This window comes from Oryctolagus cuniculus, chromosome 17 (genome assembly GCF_964237555.1).
Source record: "Oryctolagus cuniculus chromosome 17, mOryCun1.1, whole genome shotgun sequence".
Taxonomy (NCBI): domain Eukaryota; kingdom Metazoa; phylum Chordata; class Mammalia; order Lagomorpha; family Leporidae; genus Oryctolagus; species Oryctolagus cuniculus.
In genome coordinates this window covers 39,127,892-39,147,678 of record NC_091448.1, presented here as the reverse complement: position 1 = coordinate 39,147,678, position 19,787 = coordinate 39,127,892, and the positions used below count along the sequence as shown (strand labels likewise).

At 53.0% G+C, this 19,787-nt stretch overlaps 1 protein-coding gene across 2 annotated transcripts in view; it reads left to right on the top strand.

Moving 5' to 3' along the window:
* The first annotated feature begins 2,256 nt into the window (after positions 1 to 2,256).
* Positions 2,257 to 19,787, top strand: part of UNC45B (unc-45 myosin chaperone B) — a 34,665-nt gene continuing 17,134 nt past the window's right edge. The window contains exons 1-10 of one of the 2 annotated variants that reach the window (XM_070061062.1): positions 2,257 to 2,446; positions 2,726 to 2,893; positions 3,383 to 3,419; positions 4,047 to 4,222; positions 5,659 to 5,748; positions 8,446 to 8,613; positions 9,303 to 9,471; positions 12,770 to 12,940; positions 15,924 to 16,095; positions 18,331 to 18,631. In XM_070061062.1, coding sequence (XP_069917163.1) covers positions 2,282 to 2,446; positions 2,726 to 2,893; positions 3,383 to 3,419; positions 4,047 to 4,222; positions 5,659 to 5,748; positions 8,446 to 8,613; positions 9,303 to 9,471; positions 12,770 to 12,940; positions 15,924 to 16,095; positions 18,331 to 18,631 — 1,617 coding nt within the window. In that variant the 5' untranslated portion in view covers positions 2,257 to 2,281. The remainder of the gene's footprint in view (positions 2,447 to 2,725; positions 2,894 to 3,382; positions 3,420 to 4,046; positions 4,223 to 5,658; positions 5,749 to 8,445; positions 8,614 to 9,302; positions 9,472 to 12,769; positions 12,941 to 15,923; positions 16,096 to 18,330; positions 18,632 to 19,787) is intronic. The other variant, XM_070061061.1, reaches the window with a different exon arrangement.

Below are 19,787 nucleotides of genomic sequence, written 5' to 3'. Positions count from 1 at the left end.
TGAGCACAATTTCTTCCATTAGGACAGCACTGGGTCAGGCATCGCTGTGTTTTACATGCAAACGCTCACATGATTTCCTCCCCATTTTACACGGGAGATACGGACACAGAGGGAGTCCTTGCCCAGGCCTTCTTAGCCTCCCGCGGCTCTGCCTCACTGACAAGCCTCGACTTGTTCTCCCCGACTCCCAGGGGCCAGCTCTGCGTGGAGTCTATGTCGCTTCCCCCAAGCCTCTGCCACGGCCATCCTCCACTCTGCAGCCAGGGACAGCTTTTAAAAAAAATAAAAGTAATCTGGGACCGGTGCTCTGGCGTAGCTGGTTAAGCTGCCAGTTACAATGCCAGCATCCCATATGGATGCTGGTTCGAGTCTCGGCTGCTTCACTTCCGATTCAGCTCTGCTGGGAAAAGTAGAAGATGGCCCAAGTCCTTGGGCCCCTGCACCCGCATGGCCCGACTCCATCAATGTTTTTGCACATGTAGTTTCTCCCTCCATCTGGGACCGTTAGGGAGTGAATTGTGTCTCATCCTCACCCCCACCCCTAATACACATGTGCAAGGGGGGGGGGCAGACACTTGTCCTAGCTTTTTGGACGTCACTTGCGATGCCCACGCTCCATATCAGAGTGCCTAGTGCCCAGTGTCTGAGAGCTGGCAAGAGAGACCTCACCAGAAACCATGCCCAGTGGCAGCCCCTATGCTGTCTAAGCCTCCCAGTCTGTGGTGCTGACTGAGACAGGAGCAGCGCCTCACTCCTCAAGTCTTGCCTTAACCATTCATTCATTCATTCATTCATCCATCCAACAAATGCATTGAGCACCCACGTGCTCAGGGAAGCCTTCTCTGCAATGATGCCTATTTCCACGCTGTTTGCAAAACTTGTCTTTCACGTAGAAGTCACAGATCCATCACTGAGCACCTCCTGTGTACCACACACTATTGCAGACGCTTGGACCAGTCAGTGAACAGACTCCAGCCCTCCTGAGCCTTAAGGAGGGCTCATCAACATGGTAATGCCACCCTCTACAGTTCCTGGCACACAGTGGATGCTTAAGAAATGCCTGTAGAATGAATTACTGGATCAGGGTTTGAGTCTGGGGTCCCTTGGACCTGAAGTCACAGAACCACTGTTCTCTGACTCGAGCCAGCGATCCATATGGGATGCCAGCACTGCAGGCAGAGGCTTAATCCACTATGCCACCACGCCGGCCCCTCCCTGTGCATTTTCTTCCATGTCTTTCTCGGTCTTCATCATCAGTTAAGGTTGAAGGTGTGTGGGGGAGGGGCGGGAGGGCATGGAATGGAGGTGAGCGGAGCCAATCAGCAGGAAGACGCCATCCGTGTGTTCATTCATTCATTCATTCATTTGAGCACATGGGGCCCCAGCTCAGCCAGGCTCTGTGCTGGGCATGGGGAGGAGCCAAGCTGCCGAAAGTGCTGTCCCCGCCCTCTGGGAGGGAGCTCCTGTCCCAGGCTTGGAGACCCTGACAAGCAGGGAGTCCAAGTGGGGGCAGGCAGCCTCGCAAGTCCTGGGGAAGCTGCAGATAGAGGAGGAGCAATCAGTCATCTGTGATAGTGAATACCTAGGAAGACCCCCTTCTGATGGGAGGAGGGGCGGCTGGTCCCAGGAGAGCAACAGGTTGGCTGGGGGTGGGGTACAGACCTTGGTCTCAGGGAGTGCCCAGCTGACTCAGCCCCTGTCGTGGGAGAGGTCAGTCCAATGGGGGCGGCGCAGAGGCCCCCCCCCCCCAGGGAGCTCCCCACTGCATCGCTTTGCCCACTCAGGAGGGGGAGAGGGCCAGGAGACAACCGGAGCCCTGCCACAGCCCACTTGGCTGAGACAAGTCCTGCCAGCCTTGGAAAGCAGGGCGTTTTCAACACGGGAAGGCAGAGGTCGGGCAGAGGTGTTGCGAGCCTCCCCTCTCTCTCCCCCCTCCCTCCAGAGAGGCATTTCTGGAAGCCTCCAGTTGGTGCGGGACCTGGGCAACTGCTCTGTCTGTCAGCCCCTCAGCTGTCACTCTGCGCCCAAAATAGCAGCAGCTGGGGTGGGCAAGGAGGTTGTTTATGTGGGGCGGAGGTGGCAGAGGCACGGGGCGGGGGGGGGGGGGGGGGCTGTGCTTGGGGAGGGGGAGTGCCCCTCCCTTCTGGATCTTTCTCTTTCTTGGGCTGTGAGCCCATGACCACCCCCAGGACTGCCCCTAAGCCCCAGGGGCACAGGCTAATCAGTGCCTCCACGTGGTCCCCTCTGTCCAGTCTGGGGAGGGGGAGGGCCCCTAGGATCCATGACAGACTGCAGGGCCACCTGCCCCTGTGGACAAATATGGTCTGGAGCCACTGGTAGGGGTGATAAAGGGCTGGGCGGGCGGGCTGGGCCTGGCTGGCTGGAGGTGTCGGGGCAGCTTGGAGGAGCAGCATCACAGAGCAACGACAGAGCCACCACAGGCAACGTGAGCTGGGCGGGGGGACGGCGGGCCTCTGGCTAGGTGGCTTCACCCACCTGCCCACACAGGCTGGCTGGGAGGGTCAGAGGGCGAGGCATCGGGACCCTGAGACCCCTCTCAGGCCAAGCAAATGTCCTAATGGCTGTCTGGGGCAATGATTTGGGGACACTGAGGGTGGATCCCTCCTAGGCAGAATCCACCATGGTGGGATGGACCAGGAGCTGGGACTGCAGGCCAGAATCCCAGCCCTGGGTCTGGAGCAAGGGGCTGGCCCTGTCCTGACAGATGGCGGAGGCAGAAGCGGTGAAGCTGAAGGAGGAGGGGAACCAGCACTTCCAGCTCCAGGACTACAAGGCGGCGACAAAGAGCTACAGCCAGGCCCTGAAGCTGACCAAGGACAAGGCCCTGCTGGCCACGCTCTACCGGAACCGGGCAGCCTGTGGCTTGAAAACGGTCAGGGGCAGGATGGGCCAGGCGTGGGGCTGAGGGCCCTGGGGTGGGGGGCAGCCCCTGAGTCGGCCATCGTCCCAGCCGCCCGTCTGGACCCCTCAGTGGGGCCTCAGTGTGCCCACTCCCTGGGGAGACAGAAACTCACGCAGGGCAGCTTGAGGCTCGCGCAGGAGCTGTTTGTGGGTGCAATTTCACGGCATCTTAAGATCAGCCCTGTGAGCCCTGTTGATACCCACTTCCGGCAGATAAGAGCCTCAGGCCTCCGAGGGCATCGTCCCCCTGCCTGGGCTCTCCTAGTGGTAACAGAGCTGGGCCTGAATCCCAGGTTCATCTGATGCCAGAACCTGTCCACTTTCCATGCCCAGGGATGGGTGCACCCCAGGGTGTCCAGCAGCCTGCAGCTTCCCCAGCTACCCCTTGCCACCCTCACGGCTGCAGCGCCCTGCACGGGGCCCTCATTCACCAAGTCTCTGTCTCCGTCTGGCATTGCAGGAGAGCTACGCCCAGGCCGCGGCAGACGCCTCCCGAGGTGGGCAGCCCTACCCCACCCCCGACCTTGCCCTCACCCCCTCGCCTCTGCATGGTCTGTCTTGGGTTTTGATTTTTTGGGGGGTGGGGGTGGGGTGAGGGAGAAACTGTCTGAAGTGAGTTTGCAAAGAAGGGAATGAGCTGGGGAAGGTGTGAAAATCCATCCTGTGGAGAGGCACAGCAAGTTTTCAGCCCAGAGAAAGCGGCTCCCAGGTGGGCTGGAGCTAGGCCTCCCCATGCCTGCGAGGCTGTCACAGCAGGACTGGACTGCATCTCTGCAGCAGGGGGCGTATTTCAGATGGGAAGGTGGAGGGGCTTCTGGTGGAGCTGCCTGGAGGAGGAGGGAGCTCCCCGTTGCTGGGGGTATGCAAGCAATGGATGAGCCCTTGGTGGGGATCCTGTAGCAGGGCTTGGAGCGTCAGGACTTGGATGAATCGTTCCCCGAGCTCCTGTCCCATCCTGAGGTTCTATGGATCTCACTTCTCCCTGCTAAAGGGAAAGTGGGCCAGGCAGTCCACATGCATGGGGACCCTCCAGGAGGACAGAGAGGCCTGGCAAGAGCAGGAGGGGAGGGGGTCTGCAGGCCGGCCCCCTGAGGCATCGCCTGTCCCCCACCCCACCCCCATAGCCATCGACATCAACTCCTCGGACATCAAGGCTCTGTACCGGCGATGCCAGGCGCTGGAGCACCTGGGGAAGCTGGACCAGGCCTTCAAGGACGTTCAGCGCTGTGCCACCCTCGAGCCACGGAACCAGAACTTTCAGGAGACGCTGAGAAGACTCAACGGCAGCATTCAGGAGAAGGTGAGCCGGGCAGCCCCCCACAGACCCTGGCTGTGCCCATTTCCAATCCCGGTGGGGATGGTGAGGGGAGCAGAGCCAGCCCTACCTCCACACGCTAGCTGGGGGCAGCAGGTGGCAAGGGCAGGCGCCACAGGACAGTTGAGCAGGTGCACCTACCTGTGAGTGATCAAAGAGGTGTCAGGACGCTTTTCAGTGGGTACAGGCCAGCCAGGGCTACAACACAGGTCTTTCACATTCCAGATAAGGAAAAAACATCACTGTAACTTAGCGATCTTCCTCTGTCCTGGCTATCAGATGCTTCCTGGGAATTAAGGGACACTGATGAGGGGTAGAGGAGAGTCAGGAGCCAGGAGAAAGGTGAAATCTTTTCTAGGAAGTTGAGGGGGTAGGGGAAGGGAGATCCAGGACGAGAGGTGAGGACCCCAGCACCCTACTCCTGGCTCGGCTTCTAATTTTCTGAGGGACCCCTTGGGATGTCAGTTCCCCTCTGGGAGAGCAGGAGAGTCACCAGTCACCGAGCTCCTTGTCCCAAGGCCCAAGAAGTCCCCATGGCAGGACCACAGCTCCCTGTCCAGGGTGCAGGCTGGAGGGCAGGGGAAATACAGTAGAAGGGGAGATCGGAGGAGGGGTGGGCGAAGGGAAGACCTCTCCCCAGCCCAAGGGAGTGTGGAGCAGCAGAGCAAAGCAGTGGGAGGCAGAGAAGGAGCTGGCCAGGTGAGGAAGCTGAGTGCTTAAGATGCAGAGCAGGGAGGTGGGGAGGGCAGCACGAGGCCCTCCCCCCCTAGCCGAATAACCAGGCCCACAGACTCTTGGGAGCTGATTCAGGTTTCCAAGTTTGGAGATGTGTTTCTGATTTAGTCTCTGTCTGGCTGTCTAACCTCTGAGTGCCCCTGAGGCTCTGAAATTGGGCTGCTTTCAAGACTGTTGCAATGCCCAGGAAGCGAGGGGAATGAGATGGGTCAAGGACTCTTTAAAATGTTGTTTATTTGCAAGACAAATAGACACCTCCCTTTCATGGTCCATTCCCCCAAATGCCTGTGGCTGGGCCTGGCCAAAGCCAGGAGCCAGGAATGCAGTCCAGGTCTCCCATGTGAGTGGCTGGGACCCAAGTACTTGAGCCATCCCAGGTCTGCACAGGCAGGAAGCTGGAGTCGGTAGCCGGGTTTAACTCAAACCCAGACATCCCAATATGGGACGCTGGCCAGATGTCCATCCAAGTCCCGGGTGGGGACTTGATTTTGTGCAGCAGTCTATCCCCAGCATCTAGAACCGTGCCTGGCACGCAGGCTTTATTTCAGCTAACTGTTGAGTGGTAAGTCAGCCAGTGTGCTAGGATTGAGTAGACCCCCCAATATTACTGAGATGAGCTAGCTGTGAAACGGACTGAGATTAAGTGGTGCCGCCTGATTCCTGCCTCCCCCCTCCTCCTTCCTCAGCTCCGCGTGCAGTTCTCCACCGACTCCAGGGTACAGACCATGTTTGAGATCCTCTTGGACGAAAACAGCGAGGCTGATAAGCGGGAAAAGGTGAGTGTGCAGGGCCAGTCAGTAGAGGGCGCTCTCTGCACCCATCAGATGACATCCAGCCAGCACTCCCCTGACCTTGAAGAACACGATAGAAAACAGAGCCTGAACTTTTAGGGACCAGACAGAATGAGGAGACTCGTGCACAGGACAGGATCCTGTTGTTAATTAAAAATGTTGACATTTTGTTCATCGTGGATTTTTTTGAATTGACTTAATTTTTTTAAAAGATTTTACTTTATTTGAGAGGTAGAGTTACAGACAGTGAGAGGGAGACAGAAAGGTCCTCCCTCCATTGGTTCATTCCCCAAACGGCCGCAATGGCCAGAGCCGCACCAATCTGAAACCAGGAGCCAGGCACTTCCTCCCAACTCCCATGCAGGCGCAGGAGCCCAAGCACCTGGACCATCTGCCACCGCTTTCCTAGGCCATAGCAGAAAGCTGGATTGGAAATAGAGCAGCCAGGACTAGAACCGGCACCCACATGGAATGCCTGTGCTGCAGGCAGTGGATTAACCTACCACGCCACTGCGTTGCCTGTTGACTTATTTTTTTAATTGCATTAAATAGTATTTATCCCAATGATGGAGTTTCTTGGCGCCTCCTTACATTTTGCATCCAAAGTGAGTGCCTCACTTGCCTCATCATGATTTCAGTCCTGAAAAACAGTGACACATTTAAGTAATGCTTTACTTCATTTAAAAATGTTGGAGAGAAGTCATTCTGAAATATTCAAATACTCACTGATGCAGTCTTCTTCACAAAATTTGTTGCATTTTTTCATGTTCTAGTCCTTCTTCTGTGGAAACAAATTGGACATTTGAGTGTCTTCCTTTTTTTTTTTTTTTTTTTTTTTTTTTTTTTTTTTTTTTGACAGGCAGAGTGGACAGTGAGAGAGAGAGACAGAGAGAAAGGTCTTCCCTTTCCTTTGGTTCACCCCCCAATGGCCGCTGCGGCTGTGCACACTGCGCCGATCCGAAGTCAGGAGCCAGGTGCCTCTCCTGGTCTCCCATGCAGGTGCAGGGCCCAAGGACCTGGGCCATCCTCCACTGCACTCCCGGGGCCATAGCAGAGAGCTGGACAGGAAGAGGAGCAACCGGGACAGAAACCGGCACCCCGACCGGGACTAAAACCCAGGGTGCCTGTGCTGCAGGCAGAGGATTAGCCTATTGAGCCGCGATGCAGGCCGTCTTCCTTTTTTTTTTTTTTTTTTTAAGTTTATTTTATTTATTTGAAAGACAGAGTTACAGAGAGAGGTAGTGACAGAGCAAGAGAGGTCTTCCATCTCCTGGTTCATTTCCCAGATGGCCTCAATGGCTGGAGCTGAGCCAATCTACAGCCAGGAGCCAGGAGTTTCTGCCAGGTCTCCCACATGGGTGCAGGGGACCAAGGACTTGAGCCATCCTTTGCCGCTTTTCCAGGTGCATTAGCAGGGAGCTGGATTGGAAGTGGAACAGCTGGGACTTGAACTGGTGTCAATAAGAGATGCAGCCACTGCGCCACAGTGCAGACACCATGTTTTCCATTTATAAGAATTAAACAGAGGATGCCTGAATAATGTTTCCTAGTTTGACAGTCAATAAATCCACATAGTATGCAAATATCTTCTATAACAACTCTTGTGAAGACATACTGAGTGATCATCAATGAAGATACAAAGCTCTCCACTGATAAAGATGGTTCTTTTAAAATATTTTAAAAATTACTTATTTTCATCTTATTTGAAAGGCAGAGAAACAGAGGATGATCTTGCTCTATTATTTCACTCCCCAAATGCCTGCAACAGCCCAGGCTGGTCCTTTTTTTTTTTTTTTTTTTTTTTTTTTTTTTTTTGACAGAAAGAGTTAGACAGTGAGAGAGAGAGAGACAGAGAGAAAGGTCTTTGTTCCGTTGGTTCATCCCCTAAATGGCCACCACGGCCGGAGCTATGCTGATCCGAAGGCAGGAGCCAGGTGCTTCTCCTGGTCTCCCATGGGGTGCAGGGCCCCAGCACCTGGGTCATCCTCCACTGCCCTCCCGGGCCACAGCAGAGAGCTGGCCTGGAAGAGGAGCAACTGGGACCAGAACCTGGTGGCCATATGGGATGCCGGCGCTGCAGGCGGAGGATTAACCAAGTGAGCCATGGCGCCGGCCCCCAGGCTGGTCCATTCTAATGCCAGGAGTCCAGAACTCCATCCAGGTCTCCCATGTGGATGTAATCTTCCTGGTTACCACCTTCTGCCTGCCTGAGAACTTTTACAGCTCCAGGGTCCCCTGACTAGGCAAACACGCAAACTGACAGTACTGAAAGCAGATAGAAGAGAAACTATTCAAGGAAAATGGCCCTCCGAGTAGAAGCCCTTTGCTTCTGAGCCTTTCCCCTAGTCCGTCTCTGTAAGCACACACACAGTTAATGCAGGCAGAGTGAATGTCGGAGTCTGATTCTGCTTACCGAGGCTTTTCTCCAAATGGCTGTGCAGCCTTTTTATTTATGACTTTAATGGCTGCAATCTATTTCACCAAGTTGATCTTTATGCAGGTTACTTTGTCTTCTTTTGAATTATGTCCTTTATCTGTGTTTCCAAGAGTAGAATTACAATGCAAGACAGTCTAAGGGTATTCTGAAGATCCATCCTTGCACCAGCCCCTGATACTTACCCATGGTCAAGGCCTGGGCAGCCACGCCTCCTCAGTGACCCCACTGCCTCTTCCCTCTTTCAGGCCGCCAACAACCTCATTGTCCTAGGCCGTGAGGAAGCCGGAGCTGAAAGAATCTTCCAGAACAACGGAGTGGCCCTGCTGCTGCAGCTCCTGGACACTAAGAAACCAGAGCTGGTGCTGGCTGCAGTGCGGACCCTGTCGGGCATGTGCAGTGGCCACCGAGCCAGGGTGAGAGCCTGGCTGTGGGGTGCCAGGGTCCGGGGGGTGGCATGTGGGTACAGCTGTGACTGGCATAGATAGCGCCCAACAGAAAGTCACAATCGTGGTGGTCTGGCCTCTAACTGAGTACAGCAGAATCCAGTCTTTTTCCTTTGAGCTGGAAATGGGTGTGACTACGCAAAGATAAGCTTAGTGAAAGTGGTTTTGGGGGAAGAACTGAATGCAAAACCTTTGATATTATGTAACTCTTTATACTAAGTCTTTGAAGTGAGGTGCATATGAGGGAACAAGAAATTCGTGGAAAGTGGAATTATAAGTCTATTTCAGTGCAAAAAAGTTTCAAACTCCATGCATACAAGGGATCTTCAAAAATTTCTTGAGACATGTGTATTATGAAAAGATTATGCATAGATTTCAAATTTTTTTGCACCAAAATGCACTTATCTTGTTATTCCATTTTTGCAAACTTTTTAAAATGCTCACCTGTCTTACATTTCGATGCATTTAGGTGGGGAGTGGCTACTGTGTCAGCTGGGCCTAGCTCTGCACTCTGCAAAGGGATGTGGCTTGGGTTGTTGGCTGCCTGGGTTTGCTTCCCCCCTGCATGGGGTGGAGTAGGTGATACCCACACCCCTCACCTGCATGGCAGCTGACAGGGAGGGGCAGGGCCACTGATGGTGACTTCTGCGGCTGTCCAGGCCACGGCGATTTTGCACTCAGTCCGCATAGACCGCATCTGTAGCCTCATGTCTGTGGAAAACGAGGAGATGTCCCTGGCCGTCTGCAACCTGCTGCAGGCTGTCATTGACTCCCTTTCTGGGGAGGACAAGCGAGAGCACCGTGGGAAGGAGGAGGCCCTGGTTCTAGGTAGGAGACCTCCTGCAGTTTGGGCTCCAGGGGTTGTGGGGGGTGGGTGGGGGAGGGGAGTTGGCCTCCCCTTCTCTCCTGCTGCCATCAGACTGTGCAGTCCCTGTACATGGAGGTGGTGTGGGTTTGTTTTTGTCTGTATTTTTTGATTGTAAAAGTAACAGAGATGTGGCAGCACGACTCACAATAGCCAAAAGGTGGCAGCAACTCAGTGTCCACCCACACAGCCCTGGATAAGCAAAATGTGGCCGATGCAATTGAGCTCTGGGAGGGAATGGAGACCCACCCACTGTTTATTGGGAGCTCTGTGGTTGGATGGTGGTGACTGTTGTGCAGCAATGTCAGTGTACTTCATGTCACTTAAAATGGTTACAATGGGAAAATTTATGTTCCATATATTTTACTACAGCTTAGAAACAGTAACAGAGGCTTCCTGGAGAAAGTGGAACAAGTGTAGAAACATTTCAAGATGGAACAAAACCTGTAGTCGCCCATTAAGATAAACACTATTATCACTATTGTGGGTGACTTCTTGTGCTTTTTGTCTCCATCTCTAAAAATATCCATTGAGGAAAATTGGAACTCTGCTAAGAATAGTTTTATGCTTTTTCTCCACTGAGCATTATATTATAGCAGCTTAATAATCTTTAAAGAGATTCCTTTGATTTCAATAATTATTGACTTTACTTTTGTTTGCTACGTGTACACACATACAGACCCATGCTTCTCCACAACACCCAAGTCTTACACTTCAGCCTAGGGGTTCCTGCCTTGGCCAGGAGGCTCACGGGGCCAAGTTCACACAAAAGAGTTTATTTTAAATAATTCCATAATATTCCTTTGTATGAATTTTTCATAATTCATGAATCAGCTCTGTATTATTGGATATCTGGATGGGTTCCAACTGGCATGTTTATAAAGAAGTTTCAGGAACTGGCATTAACATAAATTCATGTTTACATTTGTAATTATGTCCTTGGGGCAAATCCTAGAATCGGGAGAAGGCTATGGTCCAAGGCCATGGACATTACTGAAGTTCCTCTGCCCCCTCACTGTCCAGCTCCTTTCTGAGTGGGCTCACCAAGGGACAACAACAGTTCTCTTTGCATTGTGTTCTCAGCAGATTCGAATACTATCATTCTTAAAGATGTTTTCCTATTCAGTAGATGAAAATTATCTCATTTGAATTTAAAAAATAACTAATGATGTTGATCGATTTTCTTTATCTTGATGAATACTAGCCATTTGAGTTTGTCTTCGAATGGCTTGTTCATATTGATAGCTGTTTTTTCTGCTGGGATATCAGAGTTTTTCGTGTTTGTTTAGAAGAGCTGTTTATACATTGAATAAGCCTAGCCTTTTGGAGTCCTGGATTCTTGATGTAGCTTTGCCTTTACTGTTGTAGTGGCCAGTGAGTCCCTTTCCCTTCCCAAGCTAGAATTCTTGGGTGGTGCAAGACAGCCTCATTTGGGTGGCTGGTGGCTCATTGCTGAGGTCAACTGTTACTGGTGAATGGCAGAGTTCTTGTCTTCGTGCAAGAAAGAATTCAGGCATGAGACAGAGAGTGGTGGAAAGTAAAATAGCGAAGTTTATTAGGGAAGGGACATCCATAAGAACGTATGGACAGAACCTGAGAGAGAGTGCCCAGTTGCTCGGACTGGGAGGGAAGAGTGATGTTACATGGTTGAGTGGAGAGATTACACCTGGGCAGGCAGGCAGGCAGGCAGGCGACTCAGCAGAGAGGAAGAGGGCTGAGCGCGCTGTCAGGTTGAGGCGGGGTGGCGGGGGGGGGGGGGGGGGGGGGAGGGTTAAGGAGATGGATCTTTGTCGTCTCACATCTTCTCCTGAAACAAAAGACTTTATGGGTGTAAATACTAGAAACTCCTATCTGAGTTTTTCCCCAGAAGTTATCAGACAGGAAGAAGTCTAGCTGTCACCACAGCCCTGGGTTTAGAGGAAGGGTGAGCAAGACTCCCTGGAGGATCGGGATCCTGGCAGGGTACTTGAAATGCAGATACTGGGCTGCATCTGGAAGATTATCAGGCAGAAGGGGTGGGGACCCCCACCTGGCAGGTTATCAGGTAGAATGGGGCAGGGCAGGATGCAAATACTGGGGCAGGGCAGGATGCAAATACTGGGCTGCCTCTGAAACGTTATTATCGGGATGACTTTGAGGTGCATATGCTGGACCCAAATGTCTCCTTAGGCCTTTGTCACACACACATAAGCTCATATCTGACTTCCTACCTAACACAATCATGATTTTTTTTTTCCCTTGTGGCCTCTCTGGCACCAGCTTGGATTTCTACATAGCAGAGTGACTGCACTCAAAAGGGACAGGCCCATGGGCAAGTGCTCTGCAAGACTCAGACTTTGCCGGAAGTCACATGACCCCCCCATGCCCAGTGTGGGAGGGGCCACGGGAAGTGTGCATCTTGAAGGTGTGCTTCACTGGGGGCCACAGGGTGCAGTCTCCTGTGGCTTCCCTGGGAAGTGGCAAGTGCTACAAAATTCTTTCATACCTTATCTCAAAGCTATCTCCTTTTGGCTCCACCCACCTCTGGTGCCAGTTCTTCCCCAGAGCCTCACAGGCTGAGACTGGTATCTAGCCTCATGACACAGCTTCCTCTGCAAACAAGCCCTCCTCTTCCCTCCTCCAGGGTAGATGGCCCCATTCTTTCATCCATTGTTTATCTGATGCAGTTTGATTGTCTCTACTTTTCTGCCTGCCTGCCTGCCTGCCTGCCTTTGAGCTCCATCCAAGAATGAGAACAAAAGCCTTGTCTCTGGGAGAACAGACAGGGCAAAGTCAGGAGGAAGCATTTATCGCTTTGTACGATCTGTCGGGGAAGTCCTGGCATCAAAGGCAACTTGAATTCATCCTCCCAGCATGCCCTGGCCTGTGGGGAGTAAAATGTCTTGTAAAGACTATGCATTTCCTTTCCAGAAAACATTTGATTAGGACAGTTTATTAAAACTGCAGAAAGCGTTTCTGAATCTCTGCCAGTCACTGCCTGGGAGTGAGGAGCTTTCTAGGAACCAGCTGTCCAAGCCTGGAGCAGGCTGTCAGAGTCCAACTTCCACGGTGGCCCAAGCTGCCTTTGGGGTGGCATTGAGGGATTCTTCTCCCTTTCTAGGGGTGAGATGGGCAACACTCTACTTCCCTGGCAAATTCACATATCAGGAAAGTGCTGGAGTCAATATTCCCAGAGCTCTTCTAGAAGTTTCTGCATTCCTGGTCTGATAGATCCGAGGCTTCCTGCTCCTCTCTGTTGACCCCTGTCCACTTGTTCCTCAGACACCAAGAAGGACCTGAAGCAGATCACCAGCCACCTGCTGGACATGTTGGTCAATAAGAAGGTGTCTGGCCAGGGCAGGGACCAGGCGCTGAACCTGCTCAATAAGAACGTCCCCAGGAAGGACCTGGCCATTCACGACAACTCACGCACCATCTACGTGGTGGACAACGGTGAGGAGGTGGGAGGGCTTGGGCTCGTTGGAAACTTTTAGGCGGGCACTTGGTCCCTGGCACTGAGCCAAAAGCCGAAGGGGTGAGGCTCTTGTCTACAGTGAGCTGTTGGTCCAACTGACGAAGCAGGAAAAGGCGTTAGGAGGTTGGTATCTGTCCGTGGACTGATGAAGATGTGCTCTGAATTCAGGGCCTGAACACACACCCAGAAACTGCCCAGACACCCCCCACCCCCCCAGACTTCTCAGTGGAGTTTTGGAAAGGAAGCAAGTGCCGAAAACCAAACAGGGCTCCAGCACCCATGGAGCAATGTTCCTGAAGCCACATGGCTGCCAAATGCTTTGCAAGTCTCCTAGTAGGGAGAAATGGCACCAAGTGTGCCGATTAACATGTTCTAGAGGGCAGTCGCTAAACTTGGCACCTCCAGGAGGTAATCTAAATCAGCTTCTGTCTTTTTCAAATTACAAAAAAAAAAAAAAAAAAAAAATTTATTTGAGAGGCAGAAGGAGAGTGTGAGAGCAAGTGAGCTCTCATCCCGTTTCACTTCCCAAATGCCCGAAATGGCTGGGACTGCAAGAGGATGAAGTCAGGAGCGGGGAGCTCCGTCTGGGTCTCCCATGTGGGCGGCAGGAACCCAGGCATCTGAGCTGCCCCTGCTGCCTCCCAGCGTCCACAATCGAAGGAGGTTGGAGTTACGAGCTAGAGCTAGGAAGCAAACCCGGGCACTCTGCTACAGTCAGCTCCTTTTTCAGGGATCATACCTGCAGCTGTATAGTCTGCTAAGGTAAATTCTCACACCAGTCTAATAGCAAGGATACTTCAAAAATTTACCTTTCAAATAAAATGGGAAAGAAGGCAAAATGTCCATCTTCTTTTTTTTTTTTTAAAAAAGATTTATTTATTTATTTGAAAGGCAGGGTGACAGGACAGGGATAGAGACAGAGAAAGAGAGACCTTCCATCCACTGGTTCACTCCCTAAATGGCTGCATCAGCTGGGACTGGGCCAGGCTGAAGCCAGAAGCCAGGAACTCCATCCAGGTCTCTCATGTGGGTGCAGGGGCCCAAGCACTTGGGCCATCTTCTGCTGCCTTCTCAGGTGCCTTAGCAGGGAGCCGGATCAGAAATGAACCAGGCACAACTTGAACCAGTAGCTCACAGGCTGCAGCTGAACTCACTGCAAGAGTCCATCTTTAACAAAACAAAACTGAAGTACCTTTTGTATCCAGTGAGATGACTGGGAGCTCAGGGCTTCTGACAGCTCCAGGCTGGGAGCCGGTGACCAGGGGCCCAACCCTGTGATTAGACCACCACCCCACCACCCCGCCTCTGACTTCAGATCAACAATGTCCACACCATGGAGCCACCCTCAAAAAGACCACGTGGGAGGCAGGGACCTGGTCATGTAAGCCATCACTTCTGCCTCCCATGGTCTGCACTAACAGGAAGCTGGACTAGGAGCCGGGAATCAAGCCCAGGCACTGTGATGTGGGACACACATAGCTTAACCACTAGGCGGACTGCCCCTGTTGTCAGCCATTTTTAATTTTCTCCAAACACCAGAGTTTCTCGCCCCTCACTGTTCCCTTTAAAATAGATTTCATTGAAGACAATCACCTCATACACGATGTGGCTGCTCTGTACTTATCACACCTTACTGTAATTTGAAGTCTGTTTTGCATATTACATTGCAGGCTCAGGGCTGAAAAATGTATTCAACACAATGGCGCAAAGCTCTGTTTGTGACTATGGCATTCCATATCCGAGCACTAGTCTGAGTCCTGGCTGCTCCATTTCCAATCCAGCTCCCTACTAATGTGCCTGAGAAAGCAATGGAAGATGGCTCAAGTCAGTGGTCCCCTGCCACCCATTTGGGAGACCCAGGTGGAATTCTTGACTCTTGGCTTCTGGCTTCAGCCTGGCCCTCTGGCTTTTGCAGCCATTTGGAGAGTGAATCAGCAGATGGACGATTTCTCTATCTCTTTGTTTCTCCCTCTTGGTTGCTGTGCCTTTCAAATAAATAAATAAATCTTAAAAAAAATGCCTGTCAAAAAAAAATAATAAAAAGAAAAGGATTACTGGGATGGCCAAAGCCACTGAAGATTCTTCAACAGAAGAGATATGAGGGATAATAATAGTAAGTAGTAGATATAGTATTTACTAAGTCAAGTCACTACATAGTGAGTGCTAAATGCTAGGTCTGAGTTGCTGATAAGCAACTTCCACAGTGGCCACAAGGCAGGTTCTGTGGTTCCCATTTAACAACTAAAGAAACTAAGCCCGTGGAGGAAAGAATGCAAGTCAAGCACCCCTTACCTGCAGGGTTTCAGATTCCGGAATGTTTGTGTGTCCATAATGAAATGTCTTAGGCCTGGGACTAAGGTCTAAACGTGAAGCTCATTTACATTACATCTGATATACATCCTACACATACCGCCTGAAGGGAGTTTTACAGTGCTTTATTTCTTATTTATAATTTTTAAAAGTTTTACAGTGGCATGTACAGTTGTCCATATTTATGATGTTTTGATTGATGTGTGTGTTGTGTAAAGTCCGGCCAGGGCAAACATCCACCTCCTCAAACATTTAGCATTTCTGGATGGAATTTTACATGGTATTTTAACTAACCGAAGGCATGAGAGAAAGGAATTTTCCATTCGTGGCACCATGTCAGCCCTCACAAAGCTTAGGATGTTGGAGCGTTTCCCATTTAGGCTTCGGGTAGGCGATGCAGGAAGTGTGTTCGATGGCCTGTGACAGCAGTGCCAGAGGGCTCTCAGATCAGCAGCACCTGTCGATTTTGGAAATGTGATACGGGAGGCGCACGGGGGAGGTGGATCGCTCAAGGGAGGGGCAGACTCAGGTGCAGACCTGGGTCACTTGACCCCATTCCCGGGTCATTCCCTGCCCTCTGGATAAACCCAGGGCGACCTTAGCGATGAGGGGCCCGCGGGACTCGCCCCTTCGCTGCTGTCCTCGCTGCAGGCCTCAGGAAGATCCTGAAGGTCGTGGGGCAGGTTCCCGACCTGCCTTCCTGCCTGCCCCTGACGGAAAACACCCGCATGCTGGCCTCCATCCTCATCAACAAGCTCTACGATGACCTGCGCTGCGACCCAGAGCGGGAGCACTTCCGCAAGATCTGCGAAGAGTACATCACGTGAGTGTCCTCAGGCGCTGGGCCTTGAGGCCGCTGTTATTTATCATCCCCAGCGAAGAGGAACGGGGGTGTGGCTGCGCTGGGGGTTCCCGGCTCAGGATTTCGCGTGAAGTTACGGTCATATAGCGTTGGGTTAGGACGAGGGAGGCCGCCAAGTGCAGGCTTCGCTGGGGCCGGAAGAGGCCTCCAAGATGGTGGCCTCCCATGGCTGGCACGCTGGTGCCGCTTGGCGGTGGTGCCTCGGTTCCAACGCCGCTGAATGTTCTCCCTGCGTGGCGCTGGGCTGAAGCCGGAATCCAGGAACTTTTTCCAGGTCTCCCATGTGGGTAGCAGAGGCCCAAGCACTTGGGCCATCTTCTACTGCTTTCCCAGGCCATAGCAGAGAGCTGGATTGCAAGTGGAGCAGCCGGGACTTGAAACCTCGGTGCCCATATAGAATGCAGGTCCCATGGCAGCTAACCCACTATGCCACAACCACAACACAGGCCCCAGCTTATCTTATTTTTACCTATTTAACGTAAAACCCATTCTCAGTTCCCCAGATCTGCTGCCTCCTGCTCTGTCCCATTGCCACTGCTGGCCTCTGACTTGGGGCCATTTACGGCTGCTCATGGGTGCTCTCTCTTTGCGTATCACAGCTCCAGCTTCTCCTGCTAACTTCTTGAGTCTTTCTTGAGGTCCTCAGTTGAGTTCCGATAACGGGGGCCCAGCTGGTCCTGGTCTGGGCAGAGCTTTCTGATCAAGGCTCCCCCCTTGTCGGTCGATGGAATGGTGAACAGGAGGAGTTACCGCCTCGCAGCTGGCAGCTCGGGCTGCCCCTGATGTGGGTGTCCTGTGTCCTTCTTCATCAGGGACCAGGGTCTGTGTGGGACTTCAGGCACCAGTGGGGGCCAGGAAGCAGCTAACAGGGCAGAGCTCCCATTCCAGCTGAAAGGTTCTGGGTTCTCTGGACACTGAGTGGAGCAGAGCTGAGGCTCAGGCATGATGTCCAAATGGGAGGGGTTCTCAGATCTTCTCCCAAGGGTCTTGCCCTTGGCCACCTGAGAGTTGGAGGCAGGTAGAGACCAGAGCATAAGCCTCAGGCTCTTGGTGTAGAGTTGCTCCGACTGCACCGTACTGCCTTCGTATTTGGAAGCACTCCCACGTCTGCCCTGACTCCACACTGAACCCAACTGGGCGGCTCCCAGAAGGCTTGGGAGGCGCGTCCCCCTACCAATCGCCACACAGAGAATCTTTATTTTTTAAAAAGGATTTATTTATTTGAAAGTCAGAGTTACACAGAGAGAGGAGAAGCAGAGAGAAACAGAGAGAGGTCTTCCATCCACTGGTTCACTCCCCAATTGGCCGCAGCAGCTGGAGCTGCACCAATCTGAAGCCAGGAGCCAGGAGTTTCCTCCGGGTCTCCCATGCAGATGCAGGGGCCCAAGGACTTGGACCATCTTCTACTGCTTTCCCAGGCCACAGCAGAGAGCTGGATTGGAAGTGGAACAGCCAGGACTTGAACCGGTGCCCATATAGGATGCTGGCACTGCAGGTGGTGGCTTTACCCGCTATGCCGCAGCGCCGTCCCCCAACAGATAATCTCCTTGGAGTAGATGACCATGGGGTCTGAAAACAAGGCAGGCTCCACCCACCCATCTTGCTCATACACTCCCTGCACAGGGGAAGAGACCATGACAGAGCCTTGGATGCAGGTGACGGAGTGGGCCACACCCCAGAGACCTGGTGGAAAGACTGTGTGGCTGACACATCTCAGCGGCCCTTCTCTTTGGGGCTTGGCTAAGCTGACGACAGCTGCCTCCCCCCCACACCCAGGGCAGCTGGGTCCTCGGCTCATCCCTCACCCCTACCTGGGACGCCGTTAAGGGGATGTCCTGGCTGCAGACCTCTGCGGACTGGGGCCTTGTGTGACTGCCTTGCAGCCCAGAGCCTCCCTCTGTCCGCCCCGCTTCCTTCCCTCCCTAGAGCTCGCTCTGGGAGTCAGAGTGTGCACTGCAGGCACACAGCCTGTGACACACCTGCTTTGCCCTCCATCCTCACCTCAACTCTGAGAAGCACCAGTGCTGTCCTCACTTTACAGATCAGGAAGCGAGGCTCAGAGAGGCTCCGTGACTTGTCCAATGCCGCACAGCCCGTGAGTGGCAGAGCGACATGCAAATCCCTCGCCATCTACCTCCAAATCTTGTGCTGCTCCCTTGGGCCACCCCTCCTGACGACCCTTGCTCTCTGTTTCAGGGGCAAGTTTGATCCCCAGGACATGGACAAGAATGTGAATGCCATTCAGACGGTGTCTGGGATCCTGCAGGGCCCCTTCGACCTGGGCAACCAGCTCCTGGGACTGAAAGGTGTGATGGAGATGATGGTGGCGCTCTGCGGCTCGGAGCGCGAGGCAGACCAGCTGGTGGCCGTGGAGGCCCTCATCCACGCCTCCACCAAGCTCAGCCGTGCCACCTTCATCATCACCAACGGGGTGACGCTGCTCAAGGAGATCTACAAGACCACCAAAAACGAGAAGATCAAGATCCGCACGCTGGTGGTGAGGGGGCCGCTACCCCAACCCCCAGGGCCTGCCCTGGAGGGGAGCATGCTGCACGGGGCTCCCGGGCACACCCCGTATGGGGGCACAGCCAAGAGTTCATGGAAAATGAGTGCTGTGCAGGAACTCTGCATGGACTTCCCATTTACTTGCAAGAGTTCTTTCTTTCTTTTTACCTCAGTTGCAATGAGTTTGTTTTTTTTTTGTTTGTTTGTTTGTTTTGCAAGGGTTTAAAACAAACCCTTTTTTTTTTTTTTTATTTTTTTGACAGAGTGGACAGTGAGAGAGAGAGAGACAGAGAGAAAGGTCTTCCTTTTGGCCGTTGGTTCACCCTCCAATGGCCGCCGTGGCCGGCGTGCTGCAGCTGGCGCACCGCGCTGATCCGATGGCAGGAGCCAGGAGCCAGGTGCTTATCCTGGTCTCCCATGGGGTGCAGGGCCCAAGCACTTGGGCCATCCTCCACTGCACTCCCTGGCCACAGCAGAGAGCTGGCCTGGAAGAGGGGCAACCGGGACAGAATCCGGCGCCCCGACCGGGACTAGAACCCGGTGTGCCGGCGCCGCAAGGCGGAGGATTAGCCTAGTGAGCCGCGGCGCCGGCCAAAACAAACCCTTTTAATTCCCCTTTCCATGAACTGTTCGGAGCACCGTTGTAGCTTCACAGCCCGCGGCTGTGCTCTGGGGAGTTGAGCTCTGTGCTCCTGAGTGACGCAAATGCTGTGATCTGTTGTACAGAAAGGAGTTTCAGAGAGAACACCCAAAATTCTGTTTCTTAAAGGGTTTGTTTATCTGAAATGCAGAGAGAGAGAGAGAGAGAGAGAGAGAGAAGGAAACCTTCATTCCACTGGTTCACTCCTCAGATGGCCATAGTGGCCATGGCTGGGGGGCCCAGGCCAAAGCCACGAGCCAGGAGCTCCATCTGTTTCCCATGTGGGTGGCAGCAGGTGCTGCCTTCCCAGGCGCATTAGCAGGAAGCTGGATTGGAAGTGGAGTAGCCGGAACTCGAAGCGGCGCTCTGATTTGGGATGCCAGTGTTGCAGGTGGCGGCTTAGCCCGTAGCGCCATGAGGTTGGCCCCAGTTTGTTTTCTTAATCCATTTCTCTATGGCACAGTCAAACCTGTTTCACTTTTTCCATTTCCATTCTACTGAAGTTGTT